This window comes from Urtica dioica, chromosome 4 (genome assembly GCF_054948205.1).
Source record: "Urtica dioica subsp. dioica isolate 48M chromosome 4, U.dioica_male_clone48M_v1_H2, whole genome shotgun sequence".
Taxonomy (NCBI): domain Eukaryota; kingdom Viridiplantae; phylum Streptophyta; class Magnoliopsida; order Rosales; family Urticaceae; genus Urtica; species Urtica dioica.
This window is the reverse complement of record NC_142759.1, coordinates 17,273,990-17,291,976: the sequence shown is the minus strand read 5'-3', so window position 1 is coordinate 17,291,976 and position 17,987 is coordinate 17,273,990. Positions and strand designations below refer to the sequence as shown.

The window sequence follows — 17,987 nt, the reverse complement described above, 5'->3', positions numbered from 1 at the left end:
AAAAAAAAAAAGAAAAAAAAAAGGGCATTCTTTTAATCCCAAGCATTGTCTGGCCATCAACGAGGAAGCGGAAGGTGAGAAGTTTATCACCGCCAGATTCATTTGCAGGGCTGAATTCCCTAGATATCCAACATGTGTGGCCACAAATAAGATATTATCCAACAATTAAGTTATCAATTTTTCGGTTGGCGCGGACTTTGGATTTTAGAGATGAATTGGAGTTTTTGGGCACTGGAGTCACAGATGTTAATGGAGATGAAACATTAGTGTTGTGTTTGGTAGTTAACTCAAAAAGTTTTTGTTTTCTGTTTTCTAATTTTTGTAGTTGTACTGAAAAACTGTTTTGTAGTTGTTTTCAAAAAGTTGTTTGGTACAGTTTTCATTTTTGTTTTTGAGAAAGTGAAAAAACTGAAAAAAGTGTTTGATATAGTTTTCATTTTTGTTTTTGAAAGAATGAAAAGAGAAGATGAGGAGAAAGAGGAGAGAAGAGAAGAATTTTTTTTTCAAAAACACATTTTATTTGTTTTCAGTTTTCTTTACTTTTTTCCAAAACAACTTCAAAAATTTTTCCAAAAACTTAAATCAAACATGTTTTCAATTTTTGTTTTCAATTTTTTCAACTCAAAAACTAAAAAATTATTTTTGAGAGGAATACCAAACATGGCGTAGGCAACGGTTGTCAGCAAAAATTATGAGCCTCTTTTATGAGAGAGATGTTTTTTTTTTCTCTTCTGAATTGAAATGTTAAATAAGTTAATATATAATAAAGACATTATGGGGGTTTCAAAAAATTATTAAACCAAAAATCAACAAAACGATCAAATAGGGTATAAATGTGATTTTTAAGGTGAGTAGACAGAAAATATAATCGTGATATTTATTATAATTAAATGTATACATGAACATTACAATATAACCAGGGATATATATATATATATATATATATATATATATATATATATATATCGCATCAAATATTCAATGTATTAATATCTTAAGATTCAAATCTCACTACACTATTTCAAAATTTTAGGGAGAGCTAGAAAGAATCACATGGTGATCAGAAAGAAAGAGATCCCCAGAAAAAGTCTGAAACCCAACAACAAAGAATAATCAGCACCAAGACTAGCGATCATAACGGGAAACTGACAATCCCCAACAGAAGGGTCTTGATCGGTGACGACAGCAAGGCCAGAGAAGTCACAGCTCCAACTATTCTGACCGTTGACTTGATAATACATATTAAACGCGTAAGAAGCGTTTCCTTGCGCGCCAAGGTCGTTACAAGAGCACCCAAACCCTAGAGCCGTACAATCCGAGAGACTACACGCGTAATCAACGTTCTCGGCGAGCTCGTCCAAGTAATCGGCTCCCGGGTTGAAAACGCACCACCTCCTGGGAAGATACCCGACCCCTTCCACGGCCGCGAGACCTTTGGTGCGGTTCGTTTTCTTGGGGGACAAGTCGAGGGCGTACTTGGGCTTGCCGTCGTACTCGAAGATACCCCAGTGCCTCTCGAAGTTGCCGGGCTCGACGCTCTTGCGGTCCTCGTCGACGAGGCTGAAGAGGTAGACCTCGACGCGGGACCCGGGCCGGGCCGGGGTCCCGTTGTTGGACAGGACGTGATCGAGCAGGCCCTGGTTGAAGCGCCGAGCGTGGGCCGCGGTGGCCCGCCGGTCCCCGTCGGTGGGCCACCCCACCTCGCCCACCACCACCTCCATGCTCGGGAACCCGGCGAGGGCGAGGGCGGCACCCAGGGTGTCGAAGTTTGCGTCGAACACGTTGGTGTACACGCGCTCCCCGTCCCTGACAAAGGATTTGTGTTGGAATTACTCTATATTTTGAACTTTAATATAAAATTTAGTTGAATTCAAACTTGAATTTCATGAACTACCCAACGTTCCGTTTATTTTAGTACATTTGCTATTTACCGAAATTAATGATAGGGGCAATCATGTAACTTACTATCTGATTAATGAAGCCACGTCATCAAATCAAATGTGGCTAGATTTTAAATATATTTAAAATGTTGGTAAGATTACAAATCCAACGTTTCAAGTGGTCTAGTCCGTGAGATTTTTCTAAAATTTATTTTTGAAAAAAAAAAAAAAAAGAATATCATTGCCCATTTTTTTTAGCTCGTGGTTGAATGTAATGGTTAATATTTTATACAAAATTACAAATGTGACAAGAGATATGTTCAAATCACGGAAAACATAAATATTAGTATTAAAAAAAGTTAAAAATTCCGGAATTTTTCGAAACTAGTTATTTAGAAATTAAGTATTCAGAATTTTGAGCTTCCTACAGCATTTCACATAATTTTGAATTTTCTATAGAACGGTCGAAAAATCAATATTTTATATGAAGGAAAATAAGTCACTTTTGATGTCCGAAAAACAGAGAAAAGAATACTAACAGCAAACATGCTATAGTCAAAATACCTGAGGGGCTCGAATCCATCGCCGTCAAAGAAGGCAAATCCGAGGGGAAAGTAGGGGTTAGCATAGAGGCTAAGGAAGGGATAGATGTTGACGGTGAACGGAGCACCGTTGGCTTGGAGAAACCTCACGATTTCGACGGCTGTGTCACGGACGGCGGGTCTGAAGTCGCCGGCGGAGGGAACTGGGTCAGAGTCCGGGGAGAAGTACACGTCAGCATTGAACGGTACGGTGGCTTTTACTCGGTCGCCTATTCCTTGGTCGTTCAGGGCTTGTTGGATGTGCTTCAGCGCCGGAAGCGTCGTCCGAGTGTACGAACCGTTGTACGACTCCAAAAACGGCTCGTTCCCAACGGCTACATATCTGAGCCGAGGGGCCAATTGTCAAATATAATTTCTTCTAAGGTCAAATTTAAAATCAAAATGTAAATATGGCCAAATCTTGAATCTAGTAGTGGTGTTCAATCTAAACAGGCCTCTCTCTCTCTCGAAAAAAAAAAAAAAAAAAAAAAAACTCGAGATTTGATTAAAAGTTGCAAAATTTCAAAACGGAAATGTGTAAATAAAATATTTGTCAAATATATAATTTATATAAATGATAAATGGGTATGAATATTTTATCAAACGGTGACTATTGTTTAAAAACCTAGAACCTTGAAATGTCAATATTTTACAAGCGGATATATTATGTAAAATATGTGTTTCTTGGAGAAGAAGAAATGAGATTACTTGATGCGTACGCCACCGGAGTAGAGGTAAGCGGTGACGTTGGCGTCGACCCAGTTTGCGGCGGCTTTGGGGTGCTGGGCGAGCTCTTGGAGCATCCTGTTGGGGATTCCGATCATGACTTCGACACGTGTCCCGATCAGAGCTGACATGATTGAGTCATCGGCCTCGAAGAGCTTGACTTTGGTGAACCCGTTTTTGTTGATCATCTTCACCACGCTCTCCGGCGGGAGTCTGTGGCTGCTTTGGGTACCCCAGTTCACCCCTACGCTCGCTCCACCTAGGACCACCATTACCATTACCACCACCACCACATATGCTGATACTAATATTGCACAATGACAGTGAGCCATGAGAGAGAGAGAGAGAGAGAGAGAGAAATTGTGTTTAGGCCACTTTGATGGGGAAGGTGAGGTATGTACTGTGTGTGTGTTTATTTTTTTATTTCTTTTTATTTTAAGTAATTGTTCAATATGTAGAGTCTAAGTACAAAAAAGAAAATTTTTTGTAGTTAACTCAAAAAGTTTTTGTTTTCTATTTTCTAATTTTTGTAGTTGTATTGAAAAAAAGTGTTTGGTATAGTTTTTATTTTTGTTTTTGAAAGAATGAAAAGAGAAGATGAGGAGAAGGAGGAGAGAAGAGAAATTTTTTTTTTTCAAAAACACCTTTTATTTGTTTTCAGTTTTCTTTACTCTTTTACAAAACAATTTCAAAAATTTTTGAAATTTTTTTCCAAAAACTTAAACCAAACATGTTTTCAATTTTTGTTTTCAATTTTTTCAACTCAAAAACTAAAAAAGTGTTTTTGAGAGGAATACCAAACACTACCTGAAATTTGAGCAAAAAAAAAACATTAAGATGGTAGTTATGGTTATCTTATCTTATCATTCTGAACTGCGTTAAATGAATAAAGAACGAATAAAAAGGGGTATACAATAACTTTACTATAGGCTATTCGTTCTATAGGTTTAAGCTAATTTTGATCTCTTGAATTAGAGTGGGTATTAGTCTTGGAGTTTATTTTAGCAAGATTATGCGACTGTTGAAAAAAAAATGTACTCGTTTCTATTATTGTTACACATCCAATACTCATGCAGCCAATTAGACTCATGCTTTTGGGGAGGAAAAGAAAAAAAAAAAAAAAATTGTAATAGAGATCACAAAAGAGACATTTCGAATTTCGATACATTGACCATGTAAAAAAAATACAAATATAAAATGACTCATTCCCCATCTAAAAAACAAGAAATTAACCCAGTTGAGAAAGACATCATCGTATCAGAGTGGACATGAAACCTCTGATATTGTTTTTAAAGCTTAGACAAATAATGAGCACCCAGAAATGATGACCCCAAAAAAAAAAAACCCACATCAACGGTCCTATTCTGACAGAACATTATGTAAATTGAGGTCAACTTACTGAAAAAGCTTGTAAGTGTTCTGCGTTGCTTTCAAAATTACAGCTTTCACGGCTCATATTTCAGTCTGTTTGGTTTTGGCTTCGGCCATTAAACGAATGCTAAATTGCTAACTAAACCTCGGCCACAGAGGATACATTTTCTCGACAGCATGCTTCAGGCAGCGTAAAGCTCAAGCAAAACATTGCCTGCACGATAACAACGACGGCGATTATGATTATAATTATAGAGTCCAAAAGGAAAAGAGACATCAATAAGATAGGAACAAAGTTCAGTCTTAGGTTGTGGTTACCTTGTTTGGGGCAACATCTCTGACCCTGTGAAAAATTGGGTCTTTTATAGAGGCAGCCAATGCAGTCTCAGCCACCTGCATTATTATATTATTCACGAAATCGATAAAAACCGAGTCCTGAATAAATTTTATAGCTTTTTTTTTTGGGTGGAGGTCGAAAATAAAATTTGCAAACAGAATCACGCAGAGGTTTCACTGCACCATTATATAAACAGATGACATGTCCCATTTTCGATACAGCAAGGCAACAAACCACTAATGGGTTTATAATATATATATATATATTTTTTTTTACAAAAGAGCTTGTAAATAAAGCCCTTATGATAACTCACTGAGATAATATTTTCTTGGGTCTCGCTCGCCCGTATGAAGCAATAGCAATGAATTCGAGGAAGAGCCCCCTTCCAATACTTCCTCGTGATTAGTCCCCTAAACGCATCTGACAAGAAGAAGAAAAAAAAATTACTAAACAAATTGAAGGTTAAGTTCTGTTATTGTTGCATCCAAACCGCCAAAGTTTCGAAATTCAGAAATCAGAATTTTTTATAACCTAAGAATTCAAGAGCAGAAGCAGGGAGATTCATTAAAACGTGATCAACGTGCTCCCACGGCTTAATGTTTGCAATCTCACAGCTCCGCATTCTCTTGCTCTTCTTTCCTTTTTTTCTCCCGGAAGCCAATGGATTATTGCTGTTTTCACCATTTTCTGCAAGATGACAGTGTAACGGGCAAATCGAAAGTGTGATCGAAATTGTCAATTTAGCTTCTAATTTCCGGTTTTTCTTTTTCCCCTCGGACCAGGAAAAATCACGGTCAGATTACGAGCTCAAATAGTAAAAAAGAATATGACATTTAAATTATAAAATAGATAAAACACCATGGATAAAAGCTTTCCAAACCTGTTTGGCAATCGTCTGAAGGTCTTTTAACTGAAGCGACAGATGACTCAAAACTTCTGCTTGATCCCTCTGCACTATCTGGTTAGTGTACATCAACAGCTAATAAAAATAAATGGTAATTTCGCTGCTTAAGTATTTAGTAATTAATTACATAACGGTACGTGTATTACCAGTAAGCCTTCCGGTTTCTGGTTCAGGTTCCTGATTGGTGGTCAAGCCCAACTTCTGTTCACAGGCTGATATAGATTCAGAGGCGTCAGAGTTCGATTCTCTCTCAAGTTCCGGTGCTTGCATGATTTGAGAAACGAATTCCCTAGCGTCGGTGTTGTAAGCGCGTATATAGTCATCGACCTTATTAACTTCAGCGTTTATCTTCAGATAAAGAATGCTATCTGGGTTCAAGTCATTTGCAAATACAAAGCATCCTTTCTGCGCCGCCGGGATCGCAAAAGGACCGATCCCGGAGAACATGTCGCATATGACCTCTCCTGCTTGGAATTGAGAAACCAACCTAATGTGTTCGTGCTCCAATCTCGAGTTCCAATAGACAAGGCCATAATCGAGCTTGAAAGTGGCTCCGTATTGCTTCACTTCTGTGACCATGTCGTGCTCGCCCGCTAGAACTTCGAACTGCGGTACCCGGAACTGATTGCTAATCGTCCCAACTTTATTGACAACGGTCTTGATTCTAGGATAATTTTTCTGCCAATACAAGAACTCTAGGGTTCATAATTCAAAACAGTAGAAGATTGAAAGCAAAAAAGAGAAGTTATACATGGGAGATGAAAACTCGTCGTTTATGGTTGTATTGAAAAGGAAAAGGAAATTGATATAAACATTCTCAACCATGAGAGACTACCAAGATAGTAGAAATGAAAACAAGCACGTGCAATGATAGAATAAAATAGACTCAAACTCTTTGTCGGACTCTCAAATCACATTAAAAGGAATTTTCTTATCAATCACCTTCCTAAAACAATGAACTACATGACCCGACCCAATCCAAGTTACAATGGGAAAAACTAGAGTCCTATCCGATAAAGAAACCAGCGAGCAATCAGAAGGACTAGAGAGCAGGGACGAGCTTCCCTGGTAAACGGAGAGGATTAGAGCCATATCTCATTTGAGTGGCACATCTGTAAATACTTTAGAAAAGATCAAGTATACTTATAAATGCACTCAAAGAAGCATGTTTATTTGATTGTTCTATAAATAGCCTTCTCAACACATTGAGAGGGGACTTTTCTTCTTCTTCAGAGTAAAACCCTAATAACATATTTATTCATCTCTATGAAGCTCTCTCACTCTGAAAATTTCAATGGATTTTTTGAGAGATTATTCTAAGATTTTTTATGTTTGTTCTTTTATACTAGAATCTGCACAAACCATATTCATGGCATTCTCATGAATGCATAGCATAAAAAACAAAGTCACGTGTCTTATGATCATAAATAATTGAAGCATACATCGTAAATAACTTTTGCAATGACATCCTTGAAGGGAAGTAGTTCATCATGTATATTCAAATGGGCTACATGACCTGCAAAAAGATCAAGCAAGATATTAATCAACGATCATTGAGTACTTACATACTAGAAACATTAAAAAAAAATACTTAAAAAAATATAAGTGAAGTCAAATCGGATCACGACTTGAATACTTAACTATTGTTTCAAAAGACGAAGGAACCTCAAGTCCAGGAGGCAATATCTGCTTCAAGATATGATCTGTTGAAAGCATATTTATTAAGATATTATTGACCAGATCAAAATGAAAGAGTAAAGAGAAACCAACTGATTCCTGACTACACAAACCTGTCCCCCAATAAGAGTATCCGAGAGTTAATGAATAAGGAACTACATCAATCTTACATAGTCCTCTCAGCTCGTCAAGCTTATCGCTCGGGATATCTGATAGCTCTGCTTCAAATAATGTTTTTTTAACTCTGTTAAAATTAAGAATACTCAATATAATATATAGTCTACAGACAAAACATCAATGGTCGTAACCATTGCATTTTAACTTCAATGGTGTTTGGCTCGTTCAGTTTTGCATCCACAAAGCATTAATTAGATAAAAATAAACCTAATATCTTCAAGAACCTAGTACTATCAGAATGGAGCTTTTTCCATCATTTAGTAAATATTTTACAGAACCAGTACTAGCAAAGAAGCAAGAACCTCAAACTTCACGAGTCATAGTCTATAACAATGCGACAAGACAATACAAACTGAATTCCCACCAATATGAATCACATCACATTTCTGAATCACTCACCGGAATTTTGAACCTTTTCAGACAATACCACGTAACGGTTCTTTTCACATGTTGGATCTTCAGTGATGGGTTTAATGCGAGGCTTATCGAGCAAAAACCTGAAAATCACAGTGAAATCGTAATTGAAGAACCGAGAGCCAAAGAGTCCGAATCAAATCTATTACCCGTTAAGTATTCGAGTTGCGACTTTGCAAAGTTCGCGAGGGATTCGAAGTGCCCGGAGCTTGAAATGCACGTCGAATTTGGTTTCGTCCAACATTTCTGAGATTCGAGGTTCGACGAAAACTGAAGCACGATTAAAAAAAATTCAAAACCCTAGAAATTTGGTCCTCAAATTTCGATATCAGATTTCCAATCAAAACCTAGAAGTGTTTTCCTCAAATTTTGAACAAGGAGTAGACAAAGAATCAAGGATTTAACTTGACCGAGACAAACACGACGATCACTCGTTGTTTCTCTTCCCTTTCTCTCGGCCGTTTCACTATTTCTCTTCGTCGGAGTTTTCTACTCCTCGTTGCCTTCTTCCTCTTCTCGCTCAGCGTACTTGGCCTCAATTCTGTCTCTCGTTAACCGCGGTTAACTTCGACCGCAGATGGAAGGTTAAGGTTAACCTTTAACCTTTAGAAATCAAACAGCGGTTAACCAAAGGTTAAGCGTTATTTGCACGTAGCAATGTTATGCATTCGGTTAACACGCCCTATGGAATTGCAATTATCCAAAATTCCAAATATTCTTGCATTTTTTTTATTTTTTTTTTTCCTTTCACTGATTTGTTCAGCGATGGTATGATCTGTTTTTTTTTAAAAATTTTTTTTTTTAAGGATAATTTTCTCATTAACAAAATAGAATTGGCTCTTGCCATACTAGAATCCCGGACGAAGGTCGGTACCCAGTCAAACAATAAGAATATCCTTAAATGAAAATGAGAGGTATAAAATAAGCAGGTAAACACAAAGAAGACAATGGTCTATTCGGTCGAATAGTCAATCCGTCAAGAACTCCATTTGGCCCCTTCAACAAAGATTTTATGTCAATCCCGATTACGAGCAAGAATCACTACCGATGCAGGTTTGAGCTCGAATTCCAAGACACCCTCGGAAAATCAGAGGGACACCCAATCTGGTACTAGACTAACAATAAGCCAATCCTTCCTAATTTAACTTGATCATATGTTGGACGAGCCTGAAGCTTTTTTATTTATTTATTTACCTTTCAATGATCAGAATTGTATTTATTTATTTATTGACGTATTTTAATTAATAAAAATTGTTGACAAAATAGCTACTTTATTAATTCAAACTAACAAATAAGGAAAATGATCAATTTTGTGTGTGTATGTGTGCATGTGTGTTAGTGACATAAGTTTTGGATCATTTTTAGGGTTTTTTTAGTTATGTTTAAAAATAATCAATAATTATTATTTTTAAAAACGTAGACGGTAACACTAAAATATCAATAATCCCAAATTTCTCACATGTGACGGGAGAATACTGTAATTACATTAAATAAATTAATAAAATAAAAACATGAAAAGTAAAAAAAAATAATAAAAAAACATTTAGTTTAAGTTTCACTCGTCAAAAGCATAATTTAGACCTTGTTGCTTTTATGTTATCTCGGATAAAAAAAAATAGCAAAACAACATAAATTAGGTATCGGAAAAAAACATTTTTCCAAGTGGCTCTCATCGTTTGAACCGCGGATACGAGGATCAAATGGTTCTTGTATTCTATAAAGGTCTCGAAAATCTCCAACAACTTGTGCATAGCAAGATGGGATGTCCGGTTTTTATAAGTGGGTAGGTGTGTTGTAGCGTCGTTGCCCCGCAAAAAATCCATATAAGAACATTGGCCAATTTCCAGTCATCATGTTTTAGTGAATGATTCAGATAAGTATGCTAATAACTGAGTGAATGATTCATCACTAAAAATAATTTTAATATTTGGCCTCTATTGTTTGATATGAATTATTCAGATAAGTATGCTAATAACTTAAGTGCGTGTGCGTACGCGAGCCTACACATGTAAATATGTAAAATACTTTTGATTTTTACATGAATGTTTATGTGTGACTTTTATATTTACTAGTTGAATATACGCGCTTGCGCGCATTGGAAAGAGAGAGAAGACAAGAGAGAGAGAGAAGGAAAAAAAGGAGTGAGAAAGAGAGTGAAAATAGCGTGGAGAGAGGGAGAAAAATGAAAGAAAAAAAATCTAAAAGCCGCCACGTGGCGGCCTCTAGATGAAAGTGTGAGAAAGGGTCTCTTTATTATCTATGTTATAGAAATTTGGAAAATTGCTCTAAAAATGTGGATAAATTGCCAAATATAAATACAAATAGGGGAAATAAGGCTCATTCAGTTTTTTAGGGCTATGCGCAGTGGCGGACCCACAGCCAAGCCTCAAGAGGCCTGCCCCCCCCCCCCCCCCCAAGCTCTAATTTTCAGGCTAAAAATAAAATAAAATAAAAATTCCCTAGCCTAAATTGATTTTTGGCCCCCCTCTCCTTCCGAAATTTGGATCCGCCAGTGGCTATGCGTGCATTTAATGTTGAAATCGTTAAGAATTTGGTTTTATAACGTTAAAATTTGTAATGGTAAAATATTGAGATATCAACTGTTTTCTATAATATTAATATGGTACTTTGTTCTCCTACATATACCTTCTTAATATAAATGAATTTACAATATTCAAAATCCACAATAAAAAAAATTGGTCTCCCATCTATATCTTTATAATATAATTGATTTTACAATATTCGAAGTTATAAAAAAGTGATTAAAAGTTCAAGAGAAAAAAAAAAGTACAGAGAGATATCGAAGAAAATAAAGTTCTATTTGAAGCTATGCGTCTTGAGCAAACAATTTTCCGGTTTATCTTTCTTTTAATTGTTATTTTGTGAAATTTGTTGTAACTAACCAAGTTTGCCATTCTTATTGGGGGAATAACCCGAGTTTCATTTTATTAAGCAAATAGCCTATATATTCGGCTCAGACCATAATGCCATCACTTCCTTCGCGAATATATGTTAATTTAATTAACGTATTGGAGTGAGTTATGTTAATTAATTAACTTATTGGTTGAATATTAGCTTAGGTTCTGATTTTTTTTGTGAGTAAATTTAATTTATTAAATGATTGAATTAGGTTAATTAATTGAATGTTTTGAATATCAATTGACTTAAGTTTTTATTTTTGTAAATTTTTTGTGAATTTCAAATCCTTCACGAATCAGTTAATTAATTAACCTAACTCACTCCAATACGTTAATAAATTAACCTATTCGCGAATTTACAGTGAATCAACAAGATCAAATATTTTTCTTTCTCTTCTTCTTTTACAGCGGCGAGGATTCGTCGAGGCCTCCGTCGAACCGGTTCGACTCTAGGTGGAGAGTCAGCAGTCTCAGGAGACGAGCAAGCTCGGTCGCCGGAATCTCGCCGGTGAAACGGTTATGGGAGAAATCTAGTCTTTGGACTCGCCGGAGCGGAGCTTCGAGATCCCGGAGCAGGAGGGCGTGGCGGCGGCGGATGTGGTGGAGGAGTCGTCGTCGGAGAGGTTTGGGGCGGCGGTGAGAGGGAAGAAGTTAGGGTTAAGGGAGGTTGTGGATGATAGAGGTAGTTTAGGTAGTCTATTAAAGTTGAGTTATTTACTTAATAAAATGAAACATGGGCTGGTCCCTTAATATTGTTAAGTCAATTTGGCTATTCTTCAAAATAGCTCTATTATTTTTATTAATTTTTGTTTTCCATTTGTTTTAAAATTTTACTTTATAAAAATTGTTCGTCCAAATTTGTTTTCTTAATTTTTGTCAACATATTAATATTTAGTAAAAAATTATAATGAGTCGAAGAAAATACCCATCTAAGAATATGAAAAATAAAAAAACAAAAAAGAACTAACAAATTATGTTAAAACACTAAAAAAGAGCAATTAAAGAACTTATTTACTTAATGATAATTTTTTTACTAATTTGATATTATTCTGAAGAAAAAAAATATTCTTAAAAAAATTTAATTATTCTAGGACAAAAAAATATTCTGAAAAAAAAAATTATTCTAGGGAAAAAAATCTGAAAAAAAAAAATTTAAAGCCGTCACGTGTCGCCGCCTGACGAAGCCACGTGACGGCATCAGGATGAAAGTGGGAGAAAATGTGTTCATTATTATCTATGTTATAAATTATTTTTGTTTATAATTCTAATGCACCGTTTTCCATATCATAAACAAAAGTCAAACAACAGTCCATGAGATATATAGCTTTTTTTATATTTTTAATTTGTCATTTAACTAATTTTTAATAAATTTTCAATAAATAATCATATTATCAATAATTTTTTTTATTGCATATAAACAAATATTTACACAATATTTACACTATTACATATGAACAATCTTTATGAATTAGCTATTTATAAAAAAAATTACAAAACGATGATTATTTAAAAATTCCTCTAATTTTGGTGACTTATAGTTTCTTAGTTGTTATTTTTTGTTAAACTATAACAATAATTAGCCCACCTCCAAGCTTCGTTCTTGCACATTACTATACTGGGACTTCCTGCAATTTGTGAACATCATGGTACACAATAATTTGAATAGTTCACCTATAAAACAAAGTAATATAAATTCTACTCTTCATCTCTAAATTTTTATTGTTTGACTTTTGTTTATAATAAACAATAATTTGAATAGTTCACTAAGAAAATGAAGTATCACTTGAGTTTTAGTTTAATGCTGTTTTTTAAATCAGCTTTAGTTTACTGGAATTAGCATAATAAAAATAGGTATTAACACAATTCTAGACAATTTATCAATTATTCATCCTTTTTTAATTTTACTACTTAATTTATATAAAAAAAGTAGATATTATTATATTGATTTAGATTATATTATCAGTTTGGATCTCAATTTCTAATATACACTATGATATGAAATAATTATATATTTATTGAAATGAAATCATTATATTTTTATTATGCTCGTATTGGTAATTTAACATGCAAAAATATTCCACTAAAATCTTGTTTGAGTGATAAATTTGTAACATTAATTCACTATAACGGGTATTACAGCGACGAACATGCAATTGATGATATAATCGTCCGATTGACTTCAAAATGAAAGATACTAAAGGCATTATTCGGCTAAAATTCAATAAATATGAATGATATTTTCCCATAAATTATAACGTTGCATGTAGAAATTTATTTTAATTGTTCACGATGATAAGAAAATAGAAAGAAAAATATATTTACTAATACGAATACTAAGGATATTGACAACAATAATATTATTGGTTTGCCACTTACCAAAAATCACAAAAAACTTAAATATTAAAACATTTAGTACTCATCCCAGTGAGCAAAAACAATTATACCCTCAAATATAATCTTAAAAAAAATAAAACTTTCCTCAACTTCCACGTTCCTTTTCTCTCTAAACGTCCCTCGCACGATTGTGTCTCTTCACATTCTCTCATTCTCTCTCTTCACTCTTTCTCTGAATGTCGCTCAAATCCCTCAAACCATTCGGAAAAAGGACGATGATGAGAAGAAAAAAGACGAGGACGAGAAGAAGAAAAATGACGACGACGACAAGAAGAAGAAAGACGCCGAAGAGAAGAACAATAAAGACGACGACGACAAGAAGAAGAAAGACGCCGAAGAGAAGAATAATAAAGACGACGACGACAAGAAGAAGAAAGACGCCGGAGAGAAAAAGAAAAAGTAAGATGATGAGAAGAATAAAAAGGACGAGACGAGAAGAAGAAAGACGATGGCGATAAGAAGAAGCAAGCAGATGAAGAGAAGAATCAACAAGAGGTTTTGTTTTTTCTCTCCTTTTAAAGCATTGTATTTGTTAGTAATGTGTCACGAAGTAATGTATTTCATTACACGTCTGTCATAGAATCATTGTATGTCATACATGTGTCACGAACTGACTGTATTTCGTTACATATATGTCACGAACTGACTGAATTTGTTACATATATGTCACGAACTGATGTTGACCGCTTTTGTAGGATGGGCAGAAGGAGGAAGAGGCTGTAGAAAACACACAGGGTCATCAAGCTCGGGACGATGAATAAGAATATGTGGACAACACACAGTCCCCAAAAGAACCACAAGGATTTCGAGGCAGATTCATCACTTAGTTGGGAAGTCCAATTGGAAGAAGAGGCTGGGAAGAATATGCATTTTACGGAATGCAATTGCTTCGAGAGGTAACTCATTTTTGTATTCCGCTTTTGTGACTGATTAATCACCCAGTAACTCATTTTTATAGTATTTAGTAACTTGTTTTTTTATGTTGGACAAATATATGATTTGAGCACACCAAATCCTATTAATGACTTAGTTTCCCAAGTTGTCGGTGATGTCCTCCCAAATTTCCACATCCTCATTGAAGAGTCACCTATGAAGAAGATCCGACAAATACATAGCCCGAATAGGTGGACTCCTTCCAAAAAGCCACTGCCATATTTAAGCATGTGTCGGGAAATTTGAAGTTCCATGTCTTAATAAATGTTTTGTTGTGCACTATGTTGACATTGCGATGTATTACCTTCGCAAGAAGAAAAAAGCTGGTTTGCTAGCAAACTCATTCACTGTTACAACAACCTTCAGTAAGTAGCTAAGAGATATGTACACATATTTAATGTTAGCTAGGATCCGGATATCTTCTTAAAGAAAAATTGAAAAAATACGTCATCGACCACATAACTGAGAAAAGTGGATCGAATCAATTGTTTGACCCATGGGATGGTGTGGATGATGTCTACATCCATGTCCTAGACTCCGCGAACTGGTATCTACTCGTTGTCAATGTATGTGCGAGGTGTATAACGGTGTATGACTCCATGAGTTCCATGCCTAGTGTTGAGCTAGTGGCGGAGACTCTATTGGGTGCTGATTCGGTGGTAGAGCCTATATCGACAAAATAATCAGTGGCAGAGGCCCTCTGGGTTGTGATGTCGGTGTCGCCTGGGCAAAAGTATTGATGCCATCGAGTCCAACAATATCATTAACGAAAGCCTCCAGACTTGGTTTGTCTCATTCACGTGACTCGGATATAGGACTCAGCATGTTTGGAGTGATCCTGTTTCGATTGCCAGCATATCCACTCTCGCCTGTGTTTGTTGTTGTAGTGGATCCAACACGTGGATATGAGGTCCGATCCGCTTTTTTATCTTCAAATGGCTCTTGACTAACCTTAAGTACAAGATTCAATTTCGTCCGGTTCAGTTCGTTTTTCCTCATATGCAAATAACATCGGAAGCTTTCATTGTCTTCTGTGGTTGGCGGTATAAGCATGTCAGCTTCGTGTTTGACGATGATTGAATGTGTTGCAAGGGTCAGGTTCAACCGAGTGTACAACGTTTGCATCAAGCTTGGGTAATTCAAATTGGTAGACAATAAAAGTATAAGAGAACCACTCTTTTGGTATACGCTTAATTGGTTGTACCCACTTACCACTGTGCTTAGCATATAGACATATTTTCGCCATCCCTGTATACGATTGGCCACATTAGATATAAGTCTTAAAATTTATTATTTCGTGACAAATGTGTCACGAACTGTATGTATTTCGTGACACATTTGTCACGAACTACACACATTTTGTGACACATGTGTCACAAAATATATGAAATCGTTCACAGAATCCATTTTTAGCTAATTAAGAATTCTAAAACGGGGACCAACGAAGAAGACGATGAGCGAAATCACTGAAATTTAACAAAATTCGTTAAAAGGACGAACTAACCCAAATCTGGTGAAGGAATTTTCGGATCTCGACCCAAAGCACGAAGAGAAAGGATTCTGAATCAAGGACCGACCTACGTTGAGACGATGACAAATGAAGAAGACGATGAGCAACACATCCACAAAGAAGCACGAAGAAGAGGGACAGCTTCACGACAGGATTCAGGTGATGAGGACGACGAGGATGACCTGAAACTAGGAGGACGATGAGCTCTCTTTCTGGGATTCTGGAGAGCTTCACGACAGGAGTCCAACCAATGAAATCGGATCTGAGCTAGTTGCCAATGGAAAACGAGAAAAGAAAGCATTAAAGAAAAACTAAAAAAGCGTGAAAGAGAAAGGGAAAAAAGGAGAAAAGAAAAAATAAAATAATAAATATTTGGGTTGGGGGTAGTTGGAGAAACATTTATTTTTCTCACCCGATTTTAGCTCTAGATCTGTCAATATTTGAGTTTTACGTGATTTTTGATAAGTGTCAAGTCAATCGTATTATTGTTGTCAATATCCCTAATACTAATAGCTCCCTTCGTCCATGATCGGTGAATCGTATTTATATTCTTTTATAAATATTTATTAGTTAATTGAAACAAATTGGTACTCTCTTTATCCACACACGCGCGCGTGGAATTTTGAAAAATTCGTATATATGTATATACTCTTGAATTTTTGAAAAATTCGTAGCATAGTTTTCTTCTATATATTTTCTTTTTTAACTTCTTATACTTTTTTTTAGGATATCCTAGTTAACAAGTCAAAGTTTACAAAATAATCAATGTTTGATATATAGATTGTAAAATAATCATTAAATAAATAAATGAAATTCGACAGGGTTATCCTTATTAAGTTAATATTGTATGCATACGGAGTTTTTCTTTTAAAATCGTGCATACAACTAGTAGCTTAAAGAAGAAGGAAGAATTTTGTTTATATACTTTTGAATTGAGATATTATTCCTATTTCCTAGTGTTGTTCATATTAACCATTTGCTTTTTTTTTCTTCCCAACCTTATCCATAAAACATTGCGGCTAGTTTTGTACACTTATATTTACCACCTTTTGTTGAATATGGAATTTCTTTTTTACTCAACGCCGTTATTTCGTCGTCTTTGCAAAATAGTTAATCAGCCTCTCAAGTGGGAAGAAACTAAGCCGAAGCCGAATCCAAATTAGATTTTGCCACCACTTTTTTTTTCTTTTCTTTTTTTTTTTAAGAGGCAGAAACCCGTTAGCACTAAAAAAAAAATAAAAATAAAAAACACTTCTTTGAATTAACCCCCTAAAACTCCAGCTTTTATTCTTTTATTCTTTTTTTCCCCTTTGGTTATCATTAGAAAAATAAATATCAAGAAGCAAAACTCATCGGTATCTCAAGAAAAAAAAAAGTAATCTAACAAACAAAACGCAAAGAAAAATAAAGAACTTGAAATTTCATTTCGTTTTCTCATAGTAAGCTACAACTAATACATCTCATCTCTCTTATATACAAAAATTGGTCAGTAAGGATTAATCCAAAAGTTCTCATACACCAAAAAAAAAAACCAATAATAAATACAATTTTGTTTTCCAACTCGAATTTCCGATGTATTTTCTTCTATGGCGACCTTTATAAGCAAGCTCAACGAATTCGGACATCTCCGCTTAATCTTCACGATCCGAGTATTAATCAGAGAGAGAATGGTCGTGCCAACACAAGAGCATTGAAATACATCGTCCGAAAATATAGAACCGAGTCTTCTGTTGCTTCATCACCGACAGGCACCGCTTTCTCAGGCAACTTTTCCGGCGAGGATTCCCCGAAGAAACCCCGGCGGCGTTGAAAGAAACCCCCATATGATATGAAAGGAATGAATGAATGTGTAATAGTGGAGTTTTGTGTGAAAGAGGATTGAACAATCCTAGTCACGATATTGCCGGGTTTATATAGAGAGAGAGAGCTTAAAAAGCGGATAATAATTCATTTTGAGACACGTCACGCTGGGCCCACTTTTTTTATTTATTATTATATTTATTTATTTTAAGATTATTGTCATTTTCACGGGCTAAAACAAATTGCAAATCAATTTGTGCACGCTAGGATTACACTATTAAAACAACCCACCCAGCTGTATTAATTCTTATTTGTTTAGCCACTCATAGTCAGTGTTACGAAAGTTTAAGAAATATAATTTATTG

At 35.4% G+C, this 17,987-nt stretch overlaps 3 protein-coding genes across 5 annotated transcripts; all 3 read right to left on the bottom strand.

Moving 5' to 3' along the window:
- Nucleotides 1-852: 852 nt before the first annotated feature.
- On the bottom strand, nt 853-4,726 carry LOC149400928 (O-Glycosyl hydrolases family 17 protein). Of its 2 annotated transcripts, none has more exons than XM_089611890.1 (4): nt 4,587-4,726; nt 3,170-3,491; nt 2,445-2,804; nt 853-1,806 (listed from the first exon to the last, which is right to left on the bottom strand). In XM_089611890.1, exons 2-4 carry the CDS (start codon nt 3,463-3,465, stop codon nt 1,050-1,052), a joined length of 1,413 nt encoding a protein of 470 aa, XP_089468016.1. In that variant the 5' UTR covers nt 3,466-3,491; nt 4,587-4,726; the 3' UTR covers nt 853-1,049. The 2 variants fall into 2 exon arrangements, with proteins under 2 accessions (XP_089468016.1, XP_089468017.1); XM_089611891.1 differs by having other exon boundaries at nt 3,170-3,446; nt 4,587-4,724.
- LOC149400927 (S-adenosyl-L-methionine-dependent methyltransferases superfamily protein) lies at nt 4,320-8,723 on the bottom strand. Of its 2 annotated transcripts, none has more exons than XM_089611888.1 (12): nt 8,473-8,723; nt 8,217-8,337; nt 8,053-8,150; nt 7,590-7,697; nt 7,442-7,502; nt 7,242-7,317; nt 5,946-6,477; nt 5,776-5,853; nt 5,427-5,582; nt 5,209-5,315; nt 4,877-4,951; nt 4,320-4,772 (listed from the first exon to the last, which is right to left on the bottom strand). In XM_089611888.1, exons 2-12 carry the CDS (start codon nt 8,309-8,311, stop codon nt 4,698-4,700), a joined length of 1,461 nt encoding a protein of 486 aa, XP_089468014.1. In that variant the 5' UTR covers nt 8,312-8,337; nt 8,473-8,723; the 3' UTR covers nt 4,320-4,697. The 2 variants fall into 2 exon arrangements, with proteins under 2 accessions (XP_089468014.1, XP_089468015.1); XM_089611889.1 differs by having other exon boundaries at nt 5,776-5,844.
- Nucleotides 8,724-17,221: 8,498 nt separating this feature from the next.
- On the bottom strand, nt 17,222-17,721 carry RTFL12 (ROTUNDIFOLIA like 12). Its single transcript, XM_089612882.1, has one exon. It carries the CDS (start codon nt 17,643-17,645, stop codon nt 17,475-17,477), a length of 171 nt encoding a protein of 56 aa, XP_089469008.1. The 5' UTR covers nt 17,646-17,721; the 3' UTR covers nt 17,222-17,474.
- Nucleotides 17,722-17,987: the final 266 nt, after the last annotated feature.